We start from the raw sequence: 22,327 nt of genomic DNA, 5'->3' as shown, positions 1-22,327 counted from the left end.
TTGGACTATTGTTCTCAGATTTGGTCCCCAGGATTTGAAGGGGATAAATTAACTGTGGAAAGGATACAAAGATGGTTTCAGGACTGTACAAGGATAGTTACGAGGATCGGCTGAGGGAATGTGGACTGCAGTGTTTGGTGGATAGAAGAAGGAGAGGTGATATGATTGAGACTTTTAAACTGTTGAGAGGTGGTTACAGGGTTGACACTGAGGAGTTCTTTCACTTGGTTGAACAGTGGGAAGGAGTAATGACAAGAGGCCATCCCTGGAAGTTATGAAAGGAAACTGTTTGCAAGAGGGTGAGGAGTTGTTTCTTTGCGTGGAGGGTGGTTGAACCGTGGAGTGCATTGCCTGATGGAGTGGTGAGAGCGAGAATGGTCAATGAGTTTAAGGAGTGGTATGATAGACTTTGTGTTTCTTAGGGTGGGGGGGAATCTCCCCTCGATGAGTCTTGACAGACTTTATGTTCTTAGGAAGGACCTCCCACGATGAGTCTTTCGACTCCATGGAGGCTTGAATAATAATAATAATAAGTAGTGATGAGATCTTGGTCCACCTTTACCATGAGTTACCTCAGTCCTGAAGATACTTCAGGCACAAACTGTTTGCTTACACTTGGATAAAGGATTAAACTAAATTTATTACAGTCTAACCAAGTAAACTCCCAATAAAGGTAACTATGTCATCTACATAGCATAAATGGCTTAAATATCTTCCATTTATCTTCAGACCTTTTCCTTCCCAATCAAGAAGTTTGAATATTTCTTCTAGGCATGCTGTGAATAATTTTGGAGATATCATGTCATCCTGTCTTATACCTCTCTGCATTCCCACAGTAGAGATGTTTCCATTGAAATGAATTGCTGCTGTGCCATTGGTGTATGCTGATTTGATGGTTCTGATGTATGGCTCCTCCACTTGTTGGTTTCGTAATGCTTTAAGTATTGCACAAGTTTTAAGTGAATCAAAGGCTTTCTGATAGTCAATAAAACCAAGACACAGTGGTAATTGATATTCATTGCACCGTTCAGTAATCTGCTGTACAACTTGAATATTGTCCATTGTACTATAGCCTGTTCTTTTGGTTGTGAGCTAAGACTTTTGTGAACGCTTTGTAAACCACTGATAGTAGACTGATAGGTCGGTAGTTTGTCAAGTCTTCTATCTCACCTTTTTTATGTATCAGAATTAGGGTAGCCTTCTTCCATGTTATTGGTACATAATTTTTCTTCAGGCATAAAGTAAATAGTTTTGCTAAGAGTTTGTAGATCATTTCTCCACCTGTTTTTAGAAGTTCAGCTATAACTCTATCCTCACCTTCCCATTTTGCAAGCTTGGGATGCTCCAAATAAATTCTTCTGGTAGAATCTGTGGTACTTCAGCTGTGTCGTAGTTGTCTTCATTTAATTCATCATCCTGATATAATAATGAGTAAAATTCTTCAACTCTTTTTGCTATAGCATATCTATCTCTGGTGATGGTCCCATCTTGTAGTTTGACTATAACCATTTGTTTGTTGCTGTTCATCAATTGCTGTTTGGCTTTTCTGAGACTACGGTTGTTTTCAATTGTTTGTTGTATGAATTTACAATTGAATTTTCTTATTTCTTCTCTGATGCGTTTTCTTATAATTTCACATAATTCATTGTATTCAATTTTATTCTGTAGGTTAATTGATTGTTTCATTTCTCTTCGTTTCTTCATAAGTTGTTTTGTTTCTTCAGAGATTTTGTCTTGTTTCTGTTCTGTGGTTCCAGCTATTTCAAGTGAGCATTGTAAAAGGTTTTGGATAATGTCATTACTTTCTGATAGATCAGCATTGTCATCTATAATAATAAGATGTTTAAATCTATTGTTTAGTTCATGTTGGAATATATCTTTTTTAATGTTGAGTTTGTGTACATCTATGTTTTGCTTTGATCTCTGAAACATTTTTCTTCTTTCTTTTTGGCAGTTTATTTGGATTTTACTGCATACCATACGATGGTCACTTCCAATATTGAAGGTGTTTATAACAGAGCAGTCTTGAAAGATGTTTTTTTTATTGCTGAGGATAAAGTCAATTTCACTAGTTTTTCCATGTCCACTTTCTATGTGTTTTTTTCTTGAAAAAGGAATTCATGATATACAGGCTTTCTTTTTCTGCAAATTCTGTTAACCTTGCTCCTCTGTCATCTCTCATGCCATATCCAAAATTTCACATTGAGCTTTCATCTGAATGTTGAATACCAATTCTAGCATTAAAGTCTCCCATTACAATTCTTAAATGATGTTTTCCTTTATTGTAGAGTTGGGATACACCATGATAGAAGGCTTCAGTTTCTTTGTCAGTGTGATTTATTGTTGGTGCATAGACTTGGATGATCTTAAGAGTGTATCTTTTCGAGATTTGAACAACAATACTTGCTATTTGATCGGATACACTGTCAAATTCTATTATGTTGTTTTTCAATTTTTTGTTGATCAAGAATCCAACTCCACTAATTTTTTCCTTATCTTGGCCTCTATAATATAGTATGTCTCCATTTTTTAATTGAAGAATTTCTTCACCATTACGTCTAACTTCGCACAATCCAAAAATGTCCCATTTTAGTCATTTAGCTCCTCAGTTAATTCACTTAGCACTTCTTCACTGCTCAGGGTCCTACAGTTTAATGTTCCAAGGTCTAGTTTCCAATGGCAGCATGATCTGGTTACCTGGGGATTCTGAACACCCTCTGTCTTCACGTTTAACTGCCTGCTGCCATAGATGGTAACAATCTGGTCTCCGGGGAATGAGGGCCATTTTATTTCTGTCGGATTCATAATCGGAAGGTTAGGCCATAAATTCAACACACTGGGCCAAGTGTGGGTTGGTGAATGGCAATATTTTCACATGGGATCGCCAGTCCCAAAACACTGGTCCATGGCTCTTTATTCAGTATATTCAGAGCTGCCCTGATATCTAACGAATGGTAGTCAGGGTTTCTCCCCATCCGCCACTAGGGGATGCGCTCGGTAGCCCATAGGAGCCCGATAGTATTTTTATTTTTCGACATAATCTCCCTTAAGACTAATACTTTTATTCCAGCGATGCTCCATCGCCATTATCCCATCCCTGTAGTGGTTCTCAGTAAGATCTGCAAAATACCCCTCTACAGCTGCAATCTCCTCTTGATTTGAAGAAAAACATTGACAGCAAGGAAGGATTTTAGTTTTGGGAAGAGAGAGAAGTCATATAGCATCATACATGCCTGCAAGGTGATGTGCTTTGCATTATTGGGAGATACTAAGGGAAAGTGATCAGAGCTTACCCCCACCTTTACCACGAGTTGCCTCAGACCTGAAAATACTTCAGGCACAAACTTGACTTATCTGTCAAGTTTGTGACAGGTAAGTCAAGTTTGTATTTGAGTTTGCTTACTTGAAAAAAAAAAAAAAAAGAGGATTAAAACAAAGTTTATAAAATTGCTTGGTATCTTTAACATATATATATATATATATTGTTTGATTTTATTATTAGATTTTTAATAAATTTGGTTATTTCACCTACAGAATGTTGTGAACTTGTGGCACATTCTGGATTTTGTTATACAGGGGTGGTGAGTTGTGGAGTGGTGTATATGCATGAATGCATGCATATACACCATGCATGCTATCTGGTATTTCTGGTATCTCCAAATCTATTGATAGAATTTTGAAGAGGTATCACTTTATTCCCACATATTTTCCTATCAATAAAATTTATCATCTGTTACCATCTACAAAAGACAAATTGCCAGCCCTATCTTTAGCTGGTGTTTATCAGATTCCTTGTGAATGGTCAAAATTTTGACATACTTTGGGCAGATTAGCTATTCTGTGGAAAAGATGAATTAATGAGCAGCAGTATTATATTAAACACGTGAAACCCCAAAAAGTCTGGTTTGGCACAGCATAGTATTGACACTAAACACAGTATCTGGTCGGATGAAGCTTGTCTTTTCCATAGGAGCAGTTTTAAATATGAATGCCTTTTCAAAGAAAGTCATGAAGGCCTTTTACATCGGCCTAACATGAATTGGAACGATTCTCTCTCTTTCCCAAAGTTAGGGAGATTCTTATTTTATGTAAACTTCAAAAATACTTTTAATATTATTTATTAATGTAGATATTCTGGATTGTAGCAACTGCTTTTAATTTGTAAACTGATTGTTGTATGTACTTTGTATTCCTGTTCTTTGATTTGCTTGTTTCCATACTCTGATGATGTACTGTTATTTTCAGTATGAAATGTCTGTACTTTCATTAAAGTTAATTACTGTGGTTTTTGTGTAATTTGTTGTTTTTAGATTACACAATGATATATGACAGTTTCTACTGTTTTTAATGAGTTTTTCAAATAAAGTATATTTGAAAAAATTAGATACTGAATTGTTTTAGAAATCTCTAGAGCCTTAACTTATGATTTGGTCATGCCAGAATGCAATAAATGAAATTTGTTTATATCTGTGAAAAGTAATTCCAAAGAGATACTTCCATTTTTTAGTTTTCCTCTATTTGCTTTCCCCCCCCTTTTATTAAGAAATGTAATTGATAATTGTATCACATTTAAATATTTGAGTGCTTAAATAGGTCTAGAGCTTAAATAGGTCTTTTATAGTTTATATTAAATTAAACCTTCTTCCCATAATTTATTATGGGAAAAAGGTTAATTTTTCCCCCTTAATTTTTTATGTAATTGTTATTTCTGTACTGAAATAACAATAACTTTTCTGAAATTAATGAAGATGCATTATGCATTATATTTTCTAGGTTAAACAATATAAATCAACATGACTGATGCTAAATACTTCACTACAACAAAAAAAGGCAAGTCTAAGTTAAATATGGTAAATGTGATTTTTTCAATGAAGTTTCATATGTAAATTTGACACAATACACATTTATTTTTTATAAAGATAAGAAATCAGTAGTAGAGTTAAGCCATAAAAGTACTTCTGAAAACCATTTTATGGTACTTTAGGACATTTTTGAATACTTTTTTCTATTATAATAATACAGCAAAATAGGTCATGTTAAACCGACCCTCCCATCCTACTTCTCAGAAAACACCATTAGAATTATCAATTTGTGATTTGATGTTGGAAGTTTTTCCACTTGGTTATACTATAAATTAAAGATGCCAAGAAATTATATTCTTGGTTTAATCCTTTATCCAAATGTAAGCAAACAAAGTTTGTGCCTGAAGTAACTTCAGGACTGGGATATGTGCTTTGCATTATGGGATACTAAGGCAAGTGATATGAAGTCATTAGTCTCTCTCTCTCTGTACGAGTTGCCCAGTCCTGAAGTTACTTCAGGCACAAACTTTGTTTGCTTACATTTGGATAAAGGATTAAACCAAGAATATAATTTCTTGGCATCTTTAATTTATAGTATAACCAAGTGGAAAAACTTGATATTCAATATTATGTATTAAATGTTATTAAATTATTAAAATTCATTAAAGATTATTTATTATTTTTAATTTAATATTTAATATTCAATTTAATATATTAATATATAATACTAGTATATTGGTTACATGGATTGGTGATTTGCTCACTGAATAATACCAGCAAGCTGTGTGTGTTGGAGCAGTGTCTAAAAAGGAAGGTAACTAGAAGTGTGTCCCAGGGTTCTGTTTTGGGTCCCTGCTGTTTAACTTGTTTATCTTCTTCTTCTTCCTAACATGGATTTTAGGCCAGATGGCTTGTTCCGGCTTATTCCATCTCTTTCTTGGTCTTCTGATTCTTCTCTTTCCCACTTATTTTATATCTGTATAATATTTTTGGTAGTCTGCTGTTGTCCATAAGCTGTGGACTGATTGACTAGGATCTTCAATTGTTTGCTGATGATGCAAAGTTGGGAGAATTCTAAGTAGTTCTGTTGATGTTAATTCCTTTCAGGAAGATTTGAATATAAGCTTTTGACTTGGGCAAAGGAATGGGATTGTAGTTTCAATATTAATAAATGCAAGATGTTGCATTTTGGAATACAGAAATATAAGGCTGTGTACTATATTGATGGTGCTGTACCAAGAAGTGGATGAGATTTGCAAGTGGTGGTTGGCAAGACTGAAGTTTAGGGGACATGTTGTAAGGTTGTAAAGATTGTACATCGCAGTGCTGCTATGATAAGAAGTACTCTAACATGTAGGGATAAGGAGGTGGTTGTGCCACTGTATAAAGCACTGATCATACCACACTTGAACTGTTATGCTCAGATTTGGTCACTTGATTTTCATTGCAATGTGGAGAGGGTCCAGAAAAGAGTGACGGAGACAATTACAGGACTCTGGAATGCTGGCTATGGAAAGAAGTTGAAGAAATGTAGATAGCAGAGTTTGGGATAGGCAGAAAAGAGGTGATATGATAGTTATTTAAGTTATAAGGGGTTATCGGATTAATCCAGAGGGGATTATAAAAAGAGCAGAAGGTGAGATGGGAACAACCAGAGGTCATCCTTGGAAGTTATGTAAGAGTGTTGGTGAAGGAGGGGGGGGGGGTAAAGAGTAGATTTTTTATATGGAGAATTGTCAGCGAATGGAATGCATTACCAGAATATGTTGTTAATGCAGGGAGTGTTAAAGATTTTAAGATTCAGTATGATAAATGTGTTGTCAGTTGAAACCTCCCATGATGAGTCTGCTGACTCTATGGAGGAGGCAATAATAATATTGCTATTTATTGTTTTTTTTTTTTTTTTTTTTGTATTTTATCTGAGCAACAGCAAGGAGAGAGGAAGAGGATTAATATTTACATCATCAAATTCATGGTATGTACCCTTAAGAAGTGTACAGGATACTGTGATAGTGGTATATAAAATGCATACATTATTACTAATTTCCTATAGACAGTTTTCCTCCAAATTAGTCTTCACTCTCTCTTTCTCTTCTCTTCTTTGGTGCATCAATCCGAAAATTGGTGCAGCACATCACAACATCCTGTCTTGTGATTTCCTTTTTATCTCTTCATAACTCTTAGCGCCAGTTAGTATCATTATGTTATTTATATATGAAATTCTTGGTCTGCCTCGTGGCCTCTTTCCTTCTACAGTCCCCTCCATTATTTCTGTAATCAGTCCCCCATGCCTCAAATGCTGTCCAATTAGGCTATTTCTTCTCTTATTGATGTGTTTCATTAATGACCGCTCTTCATGAACTATATTCAGAACTTCTTCATTACTTTTTTTCTTTTCTGTCCAACTAATTTTCATCATCTTTCTCCAGCAGCAAATTTCAAATGCCTCTAACTTTTTCATGTCTTGTTTGTTAGAGTCCAGGCCTCACAACCATATAATACAGTGCTCCTCGCTCTCTCTCTCATGACTCCAATATTGTCAGGTTTTATATTTGTCTTCTAAGGCACATCTTACTTCATCAATCTGGCTAGATCTTGGTCGTTTTTTGGGTTTATTTTATTTTATTTTTTTTCAGCCATCCTGGCATCAAACATCTGTTTTGCTAACCTTTCCTCCCTGTTCTGTTAAATGACCATACTGCATGAGATTAGCTCTGCTCACACATTCCTTAATATTAACAGTGTCATTTCTTCCTAATATTTTCATTAGGAAAACGACCCAGAGGAAGACCAAGATATAGGTGGATTGATACGGTACAAAGTGCCTTAGACGATAGAAATATAAGATCTGATAATGTTGGAGTCTTGACAAGTAACAGACTGATTTGGAGGAAAATTGTAGATAGGAAGTTAGTAATGATGTAATTTTTTCATGTAGTACTGTCATATCCTGTACAACCCTTGAGGGTACATGGCAGGAATTTGATGATGATGATGATATTTTCATTCTTAACATGATTTCTACCATCTGTGACTTCATTAATTTTTCTCAGAATTCTTATATTTGTAGTCTTGAGCTTTGATAATCTTTATTTCTAATCCAGTTCTCAGATTCACAAGTTAAATTGGTTTGAACACACTTGTATATAGCTGTAAGCGTGTGTGTGCTCTTACTTGTTATTTATAAGCCACCGTTATTAGTATTTTTATAAATATTCCTTTCTTATTCTCACTATTTCTTCTTACTATTGTGTACTTAGTTTATCTACCTTTCGCACTACAAGTTTTATGCCTATGGATACTAGAAAATTTATTTTATAAGACTGCGCCACCAGTATCTTTTAATTGGCATAAAAGTCAGTAATATGGCCGGTTGACTTCTCTTTCTCTAACTCAGTTTCCTTCAGTAAAACTTTACACAAACAGTCATGGTCTATTTGCACTTAACTATACGCTTCAGCTATCTTACTTAGTTTCCTGCTCTTAAGTTCGCGTTTTTTTAGGAACAGTGCATTGTAAAATAAACAAACAGGCGGCACTCTATTGACATATAATTAAAACACATTTATTTACAATAGAAACAAAGTACATTAAATAAGCGATAGGGTGATTACTCTCTACCTATCCTCGTATACTTTTGGTATAAAGAAACAAACTTTCCCTTTTCAATATTAAATGACTATACAATGTAATTACTCTGTTACTTCTCTGCTTTAATAAAATCTAATTGCCGAGACTGATTTACTCATAAAGAGATTAGCTAGCTATGGCAAGTCATCTTACAAAAATTATTCTAGTTAACAACAAATCGGAGTACTCTCTTATAGATGTTTCTTATCACTATTTCTTATCAGTCCATCTATGACATATCTCTTAGATTACAAAAGAATGTACGTTAAAGGATGTAATACACTTACAGAGGCTCTTTATCACGACACCTTCCAAAAAGTCCTGCATGAAAGTCACTATGGTTTTTCTTTCATCATAGGCCTTAGATTTCCGTCCAGAGTCTTATTTCAGGGGTCATTTCGTCAGAATATCAGCGGCAGTCTTGAACTGCAATCTTCCTGGTACTCAAAAGCTCAGGCAAGAAGTTTCAGCATACAAGCTTGAAGATTGGCTTCGGTTGACTTCCCGCAGCACTAGGACATCCAACCGGCTCTTAGCATCAGCTGTTCTAATTTTTTCGTGGGTTCGCTGTAAAGTCTGGTCCTCTGGGTTCGACTGCTTCTGGTTCTCCACCGACTGGCTCTCTTCGGTAACAGTGCTTCGCCTCTCCTGCTTCAGTAACTGGACCTTGCCTCTGCTCTCTCGGCAACTGGACCTCACCTCACCTCTTCTCTCTTGGCAACTGGACCTGGACTCTCCTCACGATGTTCGGCTGAGTCCCCTTTTATTTTCACCTTCACAGGACCTTGCACCACCAAGGGTTTACAACCCTTGGTGGTGCAAGGTCTCCTTGATCTTTTTGTTAAGGCCGACCCGTTCTTTTTTCTCCTCCATGCACTCTATTTTTCTTTGTCTTGTCAGGCAGCGGAAACTTCTCTGAAACTAGCGGATCGCTTTGATACTAACTTTGAAGGTGTTCATGTGCAGAGCTCGCAAACAATTTTCTCTCACACTTAATCTTAAACAACTTTCTTGTGCTCTTATTCATACCTATTATACAAAGTTCTGATGGCAAAAAATTGCCTTTGTTTTTGAATTCTAGAAACTTTAAATAAAACAGTAAATACAATCAATTCCCATAGGGTGATTTACATTACTCTTTAACATAAAATACATAGAGACAAACAAGGTTATTTGTGTAACTATCTCATGAGACTTGACCTCTGTAAAAATCGATGTAAAGCGCTTTGGTATTTCTAAGCTACATCGAGTTTTACACAGCTTCTTTAGTGTTTTGACTATTTTCTCCTTATTCCATATAAATTTATTCAGCTGATTTTCTACCATACTAGCTGCTACACTTATTCTGTTGTCTCTTTCCATGTTTAATTTGCACTCTTCAATAAAAATTGTGCCTATATAGCAGAAAGAATTTATTTGTTCTGTAGGTTTCTTTACAACATATATATTTTTATTGCAGAATTTTATACCATATTTGTCATCATCAAATTCCTGCCATGTACCCTCAAAGGGGTGTACAGGATATGATAGTACTACATGAAAAAAATTACATCATTACTAACTTCCTATCTACAATTTTCCTCCAAATCAGTCTGTTACTTGTCAAGACTCCAACATTATCAGATCTTATATTTCTATCGACTAAGGCACTTTGTACCGTATCAATCCACCTATATCTTGGTCTACCTCTGGGTCGTTTTGCTGCCAACCTGGCAGAGAACACTTGTTTTGCTAATCTTTCTTCACCCATTCTGTTTAGGTGACCATACCACCTGAGATTAGCTCTGCTAACGCATTCCTGGATGCTGACAATGTCAAGTTTTTTCCTAATATCCTCGTTTTTAATATGATATTGCCATTGATGCCATCTGTTCACGCCTATAATCTTTCTCAGGACTATCATATCTGCGGTCTCTAGTCTTCGGTCAGGTGTTTTTTTTCTGACCCAGCTCTCAGATCCATAAGTTAAAACTGGTTTGAACACTGTCTTGTATACAGCTAATTTAGTGTTCCGACTAATTTCTCTCTTATTCCATATGAATTTATTCAATTGACTTCCTACCATACCAGCTTTGCTGATTCTGTTGTCTATTTCTATATTTAATTTACCATCTTCAGTAAAAATCGTGCCTAAGTAGCTGAAATGTTTTATTTGTTCCACAGGTTCTCCATTCACAACACAGTTCACATTTTCAATGATTCTGCCTATTTTCATTGTCTTTTTATTGCTGACCTTCATACCATATCTATTACAACAGCTATTCAATTTAGTCAGAGAATCTTGCAGACTTGTAGCGGATTTATTTAGAAGTATAACATCATCTGCATAAAGCAAAGAGCTGACATTAACATCTCCAATTTTGATATCATGTTTAATACCACTTTCCTTCATAATGTGATCCATATAGATAATGAATAACAGAGGGGATAATGTACATCCTTGTCTCACACCAGATTTAACATTAAACCATCTTCCTGTACTTCTTTCAGTTCTAACTGCTGACTTACAACTCAAATAAAGACTAAGTATTGCTTGATATAATGCCCCATTGACACCATATAACTGCAGCGTATTGAATAGCTTCTCTCTTGGCACCTTGTCATATGTCTTTTCCAAATCGACAAAACTTAAATACAGATCTTTGTTATATTCCCATGCTTTCTCGACTATTTGTCGTAAAGTGAAGATCTGATCCTGACAGCCTCTATTTGGCCTGAATCCAGCTTGTTCTTCACCAAGCTTTTCTTCCACAATTCTTCTCAACCGTTTCTCAAGTATATTTGCATAGATCTTGCCAGGAACACTCAGTAGGGAAATTCCTCTGTAATTCTCACATTCAGTTTTATTTCCCTTTTTATATATGGGTACTATGAGAGCTCTACTCCAGTCATCGGGAATTCGTCCCTCTGTCCAGGCTTTCTGATCTATGCAGTACAGCCACTGTAAGACTTTTATACCACCATACTTCAGCATTTCTGGTCGAATATCATCTACTCCTGCTGCCTTTCCACACTTCAAGCCTTTGACGGCTTTTTCTACTTCAAGTATGATATGTATTCCTGACTGCATACCTGGTCAGTGTTTTTTACCACTGTGCTGTCATCACTGCTTGTTTCATTTAGCAGTTTTTCAAAGCAAATACTCCATACCTCAAGGATATCTTTTTCTCCCGTTTTCATGTCACCTTTATCATCTCTAACTCCTTTTACAGCACTCTTTCCTCCATTCCTAAGCTTCTTCAATAACCTCCAGAATATTTTGCCACCTTCTTGATATTTATTTTCTATATTCTTGCCGAAGTCCTCCTATGACTTTTGTTTAGCTAGTTTTACACAGTGTTTAGCATTCTTGCATTTGTCTCTATATTCTCTAAGAGCACAAGCTGACTTATTTGCCAGGAACTTTTGATATGCTTTCTTCTTTTCCTTCACTGCCACTTTAACTTCCTGTGTCCACCAGGGAGTTCTGATTTTTTTATCCTTGCAGACAACCTCACCACATGCCTCTGGCAGAATCAATCAATGTTTTCTTCAGAGTTTGCCACTGAATCTCCAAGGTTTGATTCCTGTTCTTCAATAATCTTTGTGTATTTTAGTCTACAGTTCACATCTGAGAGCTGCTCAACTTTTATTCGCTTTAAAACTTTCTTACATGTTATTCTTTTCAATATGAAATTCAATTTTATCCTGCTCAAGACTAAATAGTGATCACTTCCAATTTCAAATCAACTGTACACTCTGGTGTCCTGCACCAGAGTGTACAGTTGAATAATTGAAAAATTTGTAATAATAAAACATCACTATCAACAATAACATAGTCAATGAGACTTTTCTTATTCCTTGCCTTTTCTCTCCAATTGAATTTGTTTACATTTTTATGTTGGAACATGGTGTTAGTAATAACCAGTCCATGTCCTGAGCAGAAATCCAACAGATATTTGCCATTATTATTCGCTTTGCTCTTTTCTCCAAATTTTCCCAAAATATTTTTGTATGTCTCGCAATCATTTCCTACTTTATTTGTAAAAGCAGTTATTCAGTGTAGTTAAGAAACCCTCAGATTTGTACTATATTTATTTAAGGGTATAATGTCACCTGCATAAAGTAAAGATTAGAGGTGAATATCTCTAATTTTGATATAAGGCCTAATGCCACTTTCCCGCTTGTGTTGTGGTCCATATAGATGAGTAAATTTCATGCCTGAATAAATTTCAGGCACGAAATTTATTCGGGGGCAGTTAGAATTGAAGGATTTCTTGAATCCTTCAATTCTAAGAGAAGTTCTATGTTAGAATTGATTTTTTAGCATTTGTTAGAAATTCTAACATAAATCTTAGATAGTAGGGAACTTTCCTACTATCTAAGATTTATTATATTAGATAGTAGGAAACTTACAGAGGAAGTTCCCTACTAACAGTAGGGAACTTCCTCTGTAAGTTTCATATTCAGTTTTCTTATGCAGTGCAGCAAAACTTTTCTACCTCCATATTTGATCATTTAGTTGCCTTTTCACATTTCTGGTTTTTGATAGCTTTTGTATTTTAAGTTTTGACATATTCAGTTTTCTTATGCAGTGCAGCAAAATAAAACTTTTCTACCTCTATATTTGATCATTTAGTTGCCTTTTCACATTTCTGGTTTTTGATAGCTTTTGTATTTTAAGTTTTGACATGTACTCTTGATTGCATTCCTTTTGAATATTTTCTATCACATCATATATTATGGAGTAATTATTCCGGCATTTAGATCTTTTTCTTCAATTCATGATAAAAGATCTATCATTCTTTTTACAGTTCTCTTTCCTCCATTTCCAAGCTTTTCCAATATATTCTTACCAAAGTCTTCACATCACTTTTGTTTAGCTAGTTTACACTACTCTACTTCTTACATTTTTCTGTTGCTAGGAATTTCAATATGCTTGAAAGTATGCATGGAGTTCTGTTTCTATCCTTGCTGAAATCTTCATCACATGCCTATCTCTCTGAAATGTTTTCTTCTGTATCTGCTGTCACCTAGGTTTTGTTCTTGTTTTCAGGCTCTTCCATTTTTTTAAGGAACAATATTTGCATATTGGGGTCCACAGTTCACCCCGGAAAGCTGTTTAGCTTTGCTTCCTTTTAAAATTTGTCACACTTTTCTATATATTAATTTTTATCCTACTCGAAACTAAGTGATGATCACTTCCTATTTCAAATCTTTTGTATACTGTTATTTCCTGAACCATCTTGAAGATATCAAAATAAATGATTTGAAACATTTCTTTTTTCTGGTATCTTCTCTTCCTGTAAAATTGTGCACATCTTTGTTGGAGCATGGTGTTAGTAATGAATGTCCATGTCCTGAAGAGAAATTCAGTGGGTACTTACTATTATTGTTGCCTTTGTTCTCTCTCTCTTTTTTTTCCCTTCCAACACATTTTTTTATATGTCTAGCATTCATTTTCTTCTCTTCTGTTTATTTTTAACTATCATCAAATTTTCCTTCTTCTTTGTCAGCTTCCTTCTCTAATGATTTGAAAAATTCCTGCAGTTCTTTCTTAGTTGAATTTTTTGTGGTACCACAGGTGCAAATAAGTCTCATTGTGTACTTTCCCATTTTGATTGTTTGCCCATGTCACTGTACTGATTATTGCCTTCCATTCAGGAAGATCATCCTTATATTTAGTTGTATGCTATAACTATTCTTCCTTTCTCTGATCCTTATGGCCTGAATATAATATCTTGTAGTGCTATTTAAAAGAATCTCAACTGCTTTTGTCTTCTTCGTTTTAGTAACATCAGTCATGTCTACTACTTCACTAAGTATTCTGACAGTTCTACTGTTCTTGATTTGTATGTTAATGATGCTTGTCCTGATTTTTGCTGATGTTGATTTGAGTTTTTTCTAATATCTTTGGCTGCTGACTTAGTTGGCCAAGGTTAACATATCTGTTCTCCAGCCAGGAGGTTTTGGGTTTGAATTCTGTTGTGAGCAGGGATGTTTATGATTGTTCTTGGGTGGTAGATGACTTTCATTGCCCTGCATGAGACTACTTCCTCATTTGTTGGAGGCCTGAAAATTCATAAAAATTAATTTTTACTATATAAAAATGAATAAAAAAAATTAATGAAAATGGAAAAAATCCTTAGTCCATCTGGGATTATGGGAATGGGATTCACATAAAAAAAAAAAAAAATCTGACTTTTCATTTGTTTGTCCTATTTCTCTGAGAAAAACAATGAGGGGTGGGGTTTATTTACCTAGGTAATGCCTCTGGTGCTATGAAATTTTATCATATGCCATTATTTTCTTTTGCTTTAAGCCAATAAGAATACAGTTTTGTCAGTTGAATTCCAGATTGTGAGTCAATATCCAGGTAGTGACATACTAACAAGATATACCATGAGAATGTAGGTATTGGACATCCAAAAGCCCTGGCTGATTGTGCAAATGCATTAAAAGGCTATTATGTGAAGGTCTCCTTCCAGTTATCCAACTTTGTTCTTTAGGTGTCCCTTGAATATTCACATTTCATGTGCAAATAAAAATGATTAAGAATCCTGCTGTACATAATTGATGATTAGATATCAACTAGAAAAGAAATTCGGCTGAAACTTTTATTGTATAAGGATGACTTAAATATTAAAAAAAAATTATGTACTGGAATTATTTTTGTTTATTGATGTTATTTATAATTATTAGATTTTATAGCATTCATTTATCATCATCAAAATTCTGATATTCACCCTCAAGGAGTGTATAGGATATTATTATAGTACTGTATGATTAAAGTTATCATATATTATTATTTCCTATCAAAATTTTTCCTCCAAATTAATATGCATCTTATCAGAATTCCAGTATTGTGATTATATTTCAGTCTTCTGTTGCATTTATAATTGCATCAATCCACCTAGATCTTGATTGTCCTGTGAATCTTTTTGTCATCTTGATGTCAAACACTTGTTTTGCTAATCTTTTCTTCCTCATTATATTGTGACCATATCACCTTTTAATTGCTCTAGGAGCAAATTCTTGAAAATCTTTACAATGTTAAGTTCCTTCTTAATATCTTCTTTTTTTTAATAAGATGCTACCTTTGATGTCACCTGTTCAGTCTCTTAATATTTCTCAGACTCGTTATTTGTGGTTTTTATTTTTTGATCAGCAGCTTTATTTCTAACCCAACTCTTAGATCTATCAGTTTAAAATTAATTTTAACATTTTCTTGTATATTGTTAGTTTAGTGTTTTGAATAATTTCATCTCTTGCTCAATATCAATTTATTCTATTGGTTTCCCATACTTTCCTCTTTTCATATATGTAAGTAATCCTGTTTTGGAAAAAAAAAATTTATTTTTATACTTTCAGATTTGAATATTTTTCTTTGAATATCATTTCCTACAGCTGCCTTTCAGATGTTTGAAATAGTTGAAATACTTTACTTGTACAGGTTTTCCCATTCAAGATATAGCTGATATTTTCATTATTCCTCTCTAATTTTATAGTCTTTCCTCTTTTCATGTATGTAAGGAATTCTGTTTTAGAAAAATGTGTTTATTTTTATACTTTCAGATTTGAGTATTTCTCATTGAATATCATTTCCTTCAACTGCCTTTCAGATGTTTGATAGTTTTTTCTACATCAGGTATTAATGTAGTGTCAATTACATTTCTCTTGAATATTTTCTACCATTGTTTTGTCATTGCTCATTTCATTTAACAGTCTTTTAAAGTAATTACTTTAGATATACATAATGTCATTCAGTTTTATATCACATTTATTATATCTGATTCCCATTTCTGAGCATTTTTAACTGTCTGCAGAATATTTTGCCACCTTCCTGATATTTTCTTCTTCTTGGAGTCAAAAGACTCATTGTGAGAAGTTACACACTGTTTGTCATACTGTGCTTTAAATATATTCACCATCTTTGCACACCATACTCTTGGCAGTGCATTCCTACCATTCACTGCTGTCCATGCAAAAATCCTGCTCTCTGCATCCCCTTGCTCACACCTTATACAGCTTCCAGGAGTGACCTCTTATTCTTCCCTCTGTCTTCTCCCATTCTATGCAAAACCTGCTCCTCTATATTACCATAATTAAAGTCACCCATAATATCACTCATTTCTTGTTAACCAGGCTAATTTGCCTATACATTTAGCAACATCCAACTAAATATTATAGCAACTATAGCAACACCCAACTAAATATTTCATCCAGTTCATCTGTACCTCATACCATACTGCTTCAAAACTGTTGCCATTGTTTACCCTGTGCAAATCCTCCTTAGATGGGCATAACTCCTTTATCACTATCAAAGTAACACAGTACTCCTCCTTCCTTTCTTCCCAGTCTGTCTTCATAAAATATATCCACCCATCTCTGTTCCTGTCAGAATACCATCCTCATCTAACCATGCCTCACTTAATCTAACAATTTTGGGGTGAATGAACTTGATCAATGATACAGTTTTGTTCCCCTTATTTTAAATACTTCTGGCATTAGTGAAGAAACATAAATCATTTGTGGTTTTGTAAGGCCTACTGAAACCACTTCCTAGATGCGACTCTTCAGTAGCTTTCCCAGTCTGTTCTTCTCTGTTACCACTGATTCTGCAACTTTCCTCAGACTCAAACTCTCCCATCTCATCTTGGCCCAATCCTTTTTGTTCACTCATATTCACTTGTGAATCCAGCATCCACACTTTTCATGTTGTCTCTCCCAGCCCACCCTGACTTCCCTCATTTCCTTTTCTATATTGTGTTTCTTCCCTCTCCTTTACTCATGCTACTCACTTCCTCATTCACAAGCTTCCCTACCCTGCTTTCTTTCTCTTTCATATGACCTTACACTACTTCAGATTCCCCATTCACTGTAGTTAGATTATTGCTGGAAGGAAAGTCATAGGCTTTCCTTCCAGCAATAATCTATCCAGCTGACTCACACTAAAACCATTTAAATGCAGCCAATTTTCTCTATACAGTTCTATCTGCCCCTCAAAATTCATACCACACACACATTCATACCACGTGCTGTGCTAACATACCATTCATAATCTTTGCTCGCTGCCTCAATTCATCACTATCATACCCGAGCAACATATTAACTATCTTTCCTACCATGCTATTATCTTTTACTCTCTTCAACAACCTTCTGTTATCTATTCTGATATTTTTCTTGTTCTCATCCAAATCATCTGTCTCTACTACCACCACCAACTCTTTTGTTCTCTTCATGCATCAATCACTCTTACTCATTCTACCTCCAGGAAAACAAACCTTGTGCACCTTCTCATTCACCACACCTCTAATAATGGAATCTCCATACAGAGCGATTCTAGAATCATTCCTTGCCTTTTTTGCATAGCTGTCTTTCCTTCTGCATTCCTAACATTCTTGTCATTTCATCATTTTGCATTCATTTCATCTCTTGCCTCATCTTCATCAACTCTGCTTTCATGTCCTGTTCCAATATATGGCAACGTGAAGATTCACATGTGATCTTTTCATGCAGTTTCATATGGTGTTTCTTCTTGGTTTTGGTAATGTAGCATCTGCAGCAGACTTCACATTGATGTGACAAGGATCTTCAAGGATAATGAAGTGCATGTTCCTTTTCATGGCAACATTCTGACCTTGTAGTTGAAGCTGCTGATCACTATACATGATTACCTGGTGCAATAGTAGTAGTAGGCTCTCTCTGGATGTATCCCAATACATCATGGAACCACTACTACCTTGATGTGAAGGACTGGTAAAAGGTGAAAACTGCAGTTCCTTTGAGACACCACCAAGTATGATACAAGATATTCACAAAAGAGTTAGAAAAAAATAGCAATATTAGTTAGAAATCATATTAGAAGATTGTATTGTGGTGAGAATTAGTTTAAAGTTACATTTTTATTTAAATATTGTTAATATAAGGCATTCTGTATGGTAAGTTGTATAACGTGGCACATGGCACAGAGCAGAACAATGGCATCCAAGGCATCATTGTTTAAGGAATTCAAACAGAGAGAGACTTCATTCAGTGCAATGTCTGCGAGATGTGTGCATTACTAAAGGTGAGTGGTCTTTGGTTTGAAGGTGATGGTGGGAGAGTGTGCCAAAAATGCTATGAAAGTGATTGTCAGATATGCTGGTCAGGTTGAGAGGTTGAAGCGGTGGACAGACAGAGAATATGGGTGAAAATGTGTGCAATGGTACAACAAAACACAGGATTAAAAGTGACATGATTGAGAGAGAGTAAAAGTGGTGATCGAAAGAATAGTAGTATGACTGATGTAAAGAATGAAGAGTTGGCCGTAATGAAGGAGATAGTGCAGTTTCTGGAGCAAATGCAGAATTGTCTGGTGAGTGGTTAAGAACAAAAAGAAGTTTGAGAAAAGAGAAAGCAATGCTTGACTAAGAGAGAAGAAAAAAAAATGAAGGAGAGTCTTGTACAGCATTTCTGTCATAAGAGGTGTGCTTGGTAAGAGAGTGACCAAATAAAAGAACAAGTATGGTAAGGAAGGCTAAATTAGATTTTGAGAGAAAATTAGCTGAGCAAGCTGAAGTAAATCCAAGAGTTTTTTTGCTGAGTGGCAAGTAAGAGAAATAATGATTATGAAAAGATAACTTTACTCAGTGCTGATGGTAGGAAAGTGACAGAAGCAGAAGAAATAGTTTAGTTACTAAGTGATTACTTTGCAAGGGTATATCATCTAGGTCAGTGATGGCAAACCTATGACACACGTGTCAGCACTGACACACCTTGGATGTTGAAAAATATTGGTATTCTGATGAAAAAACTGCAATAAATCGTGTAAGATCGCTGTCGGTTAAGGCGAAGGTAGGTTTCGGCTTTGAGAATAAACTCAAAATATTTCACCGTGATTTAGAAAGTAACAATTTTAAGTATTTCCCAAGAGTGAAAATTTTTTTTAACGAAACTAGTCCCAAAAATCGTGAACAACATATCAACCAATCTATCGAAGTTCTAAAGTCAGTAACTGAGCAATTTTCTTCTAGATTTGAGCAATTTCGAATGTTGGAACAAACAATCCAATTCATAAAGTTCCTGATGAAACAGAATTCATGGATCTTAAATTAGATAACTTTGAGTAGTTGGATTTAAAAGATCTTGAAATGCAACTAGCCGACTTCTAGTGTAATCCTATCTGGAAAAGAAAGTTTATTGCTCTTAGAAATGAATTAGAAGAACTTGAGTGGGAACGTCTGCATAATACCCCCATGTAAAAATTCAGATTGTGAAATTCTAAGCAATAGATTTCGAAACACTGCCAGGATGAGGTGCCCAGCTCTTTTATGAGTATTTTCTATGAGTATTCTTGACTTCAAGTTTGCTTGTTTCGGACGAAAAAGTCTAGAGTCTGGTAGGGGGGAACCCTACAAATTCTGTATAACAACGAATACCTCACCTTCACCCAAAAAGCTCCGAAAGCTTCCCGAAAACTTTCATGCTCTTAAAATCTTTGCTAAAGCTCTTCTAACAATTTTCTCTTCTACATACTCTTGTGAAACTCTATTTTCTGCCTTAAATAATATCAAATTGACAGGGAGAAATAGATTGAGCAATGATTTGAGCGCTGCTTGTGTAGCATTAAAATGTACATACTATTGCCCTTCTATAAAGCAACTTTCTACCAGTACTCGGCAACAGAAAAGTCATTAAATGTAAGTTTGTAACTTCAGTTTATTAAATTAATTGTATAATATGAATTCATAGATTTTTTATCAATGTCCTATTAAATAAATAGCCTAATATGATATGTATAAGTCACCATCTATGATTATGTAGTTAAATTTATAATTATGTATGCAAGTGGCACATCAACAACGTCAATATTTAAAAAAAAAAAAGATGTTTGACACACCTGGTAAAAAGGTTCACCATCACTGATCTAGGTAGTGACTTTGCAGTTACTGATTTGACAGATACTGATGTAAGAATTGAGGTAGATGAACTGGAGATACCTAATGTATTGAAAAATATTAATGTGAATACAGCAATGAGCCTGGATGGTATGTTTGCTCATGTGTTACGAGAATGTGCAGGTGAACTGGCACTGCCTCTGATGAAGTTGTTTAATCTAAGTCTTAGCTCTGGCAAGGCTACAAGGGAGTGCAAATAGGGTAAGTAGTTCAATTACATAAAGGTGGCTCTAAGACAGAAGTAGCAAATTACAGACCAATTAGTATCTGAATTGGTGGTTCAAGTATTGGAAAAGTTGGTAAAAGTAAAATTTAGGAATGGGTAGATAGGAATATGATACTATATAGGGGGCAGCATGACTTTGTAAAAGGCAGACCTTGCCTCAGTAATTTATTCACATTATGTAATAAGGTGACAGCAGAATTAGATAAAGTAAATGACTGCCTGACTTTGCGGAGACATTTGACAGAATACCATGTGGAAAATTACTACATAAGTTGGATGGGGTGACTGATAGACATCAGAAGGTGGTGTATAGTGGAGTGGAGCCAAGTCAAATGAGGGTAACCAGTGGAATGTCCCAGAACTCTTTACTAGGACCACTACTCTTTAATATATACATTAATGATAAAGTGGAAGATTTGAGAGGGGGATATTCAGTTTGCTAATGATGAAAAATTGTCACAGAGAGAAATAGTTGATAATGGTGATATAGATTTCTTGGGATGAAAGGGTTAGGTTGCATACTTCATATCATATTGACATTACTAGATTACAGGAGATTGATGAGACTAGGGATCTGGGGATGATTTTGGATAGAGATTTGAAATTCAGAGTACAGATTGCAAAAGTTGGCAAAATACCTCAAAGGATTACTTGGATGTGAAGAACACATTGACAAGTAAAGATTATTATCCCTCTTTATAAGGCTATGAATATTCGGCCATATGTTAACTACTATATTTGGTTACTACTATATTATAACTATAGTAACCAAATATAATTAACTATTATATTTGGTTACTATAGTTGTTTGTAGGGGGACCAGGAGATGGCAGAGAGGATTCAGGAACAAGTGACCAAGCTCTTGACAGATCTATGGAATTTATTTATCCTGTGAGGATAGAGCAAAGGTGTGTTGCAGAGTTTAGCTGACAGGCAGAGGAGAGGGAATATGATAGAAACTTATAAGTTACTAAAGGGATTCTGTAAGATTGACACAAAAGAAATTTTTCAATACATGGGGAGCAAGAGAAAACAAAGGATCGCACTTGGATCTTTTCTAAGAGTTTGGTTAGTAAGGGTGTGCTGTCTAGGTTCTTTACTCGGAGAGTTGTGAATGAGTGGAATAGATTGCCAGAGGCAGTTACAAGTTCCCAATAGTGAATAAGTTTAAGATGTCTGGTGGGTATTGTGTTAATGGATAGTGTAGGTCTTCCATGTAGGTCTTTTGACTCCATGGAGTACCTGTATAAATAATAGTAATTATAAATTAAAGATGCCAAGAAATTTGTTCTTGGTTTAATCCTTTATCCAAGTGTAAGCAAACAATGTTTGCCCATGAAGTATCTCCACAACTGGGTTACTTGTATAGAGTCTAATCAGTGGCGTAGCTAGGGGGGGGTGCGGAGGGGACGGTCTACTCCCGACGGCACTTTGAACCTTTTTGAACTTTTGCAGTTAATTCTAATATACAGTCTCGAGAACTCATTTCCAAATATTGTAATACTACTGTGAATTTTCCTCACAATTGCTGTAAGTGTTGCTAGTTGTGAGAGGAGTTTTTCTAAATAAAATTGATTAAGAATTACCTAGGTTACTATGAAATAGACTTCGCCATTGTCATCGACCATTTTGCTAACAGAAAAGCAATAAAAATAACATTTTAGAATGTTGAAGTTAAAGTTTTACTTCAAAAATAAACATAGTGTTTTAATTAAGTATAGTTTCTGGAAAAATTCCCATGTTACTCCTCT

General features: G+C 35.1%; 1 protein-coding gene across 1 annotated transcript in view; it reads left to right on the top strand.

Annotated features, from left to right (window-relative positions):
* The window catches only part of LOC150093572 (AP-1 complex subunit beta-1-like), a 287,854-nt gene that overhangs the window by 5,055 nt on the left and 260,472 nt on the right, over window positions 1-22,327 (top strand). The window contains exon 2 of the mRNA XM_090413097.1: window positions 4,774-4,830. Coding sequence (XP_090269223.1) covers window positions 4,794-4,830 — 37 coding nt within the window. The 5' untranslated portion in view covers window positions 4,774-4,793. The remainder of the gene's footprint in view (window positions 1-4,773; window positions 4,831-22,327) is intronic.

The sequence above is a fragment of the Typopeltis vanoorti genome, chromosome 23 (genome assembly GCF_054136105.1).
Source record: "Typopeltis vanoorti isolate ZY-2024b chromosome 23, IOZ_Tvanoo_1.0, whole genome shotgun sequence".
Lineage (NCBI taxonomy): Eukaryota > Metazoa > Arthropoda > Arachnida > Uropygi > Thelyphonidae > Typopeltis > Typopeltis vanoorti.
Note: the sequence above shows the minus strand (reverse complement) of the source record. Positions and strands in the feature narration are given on the sequence as shown.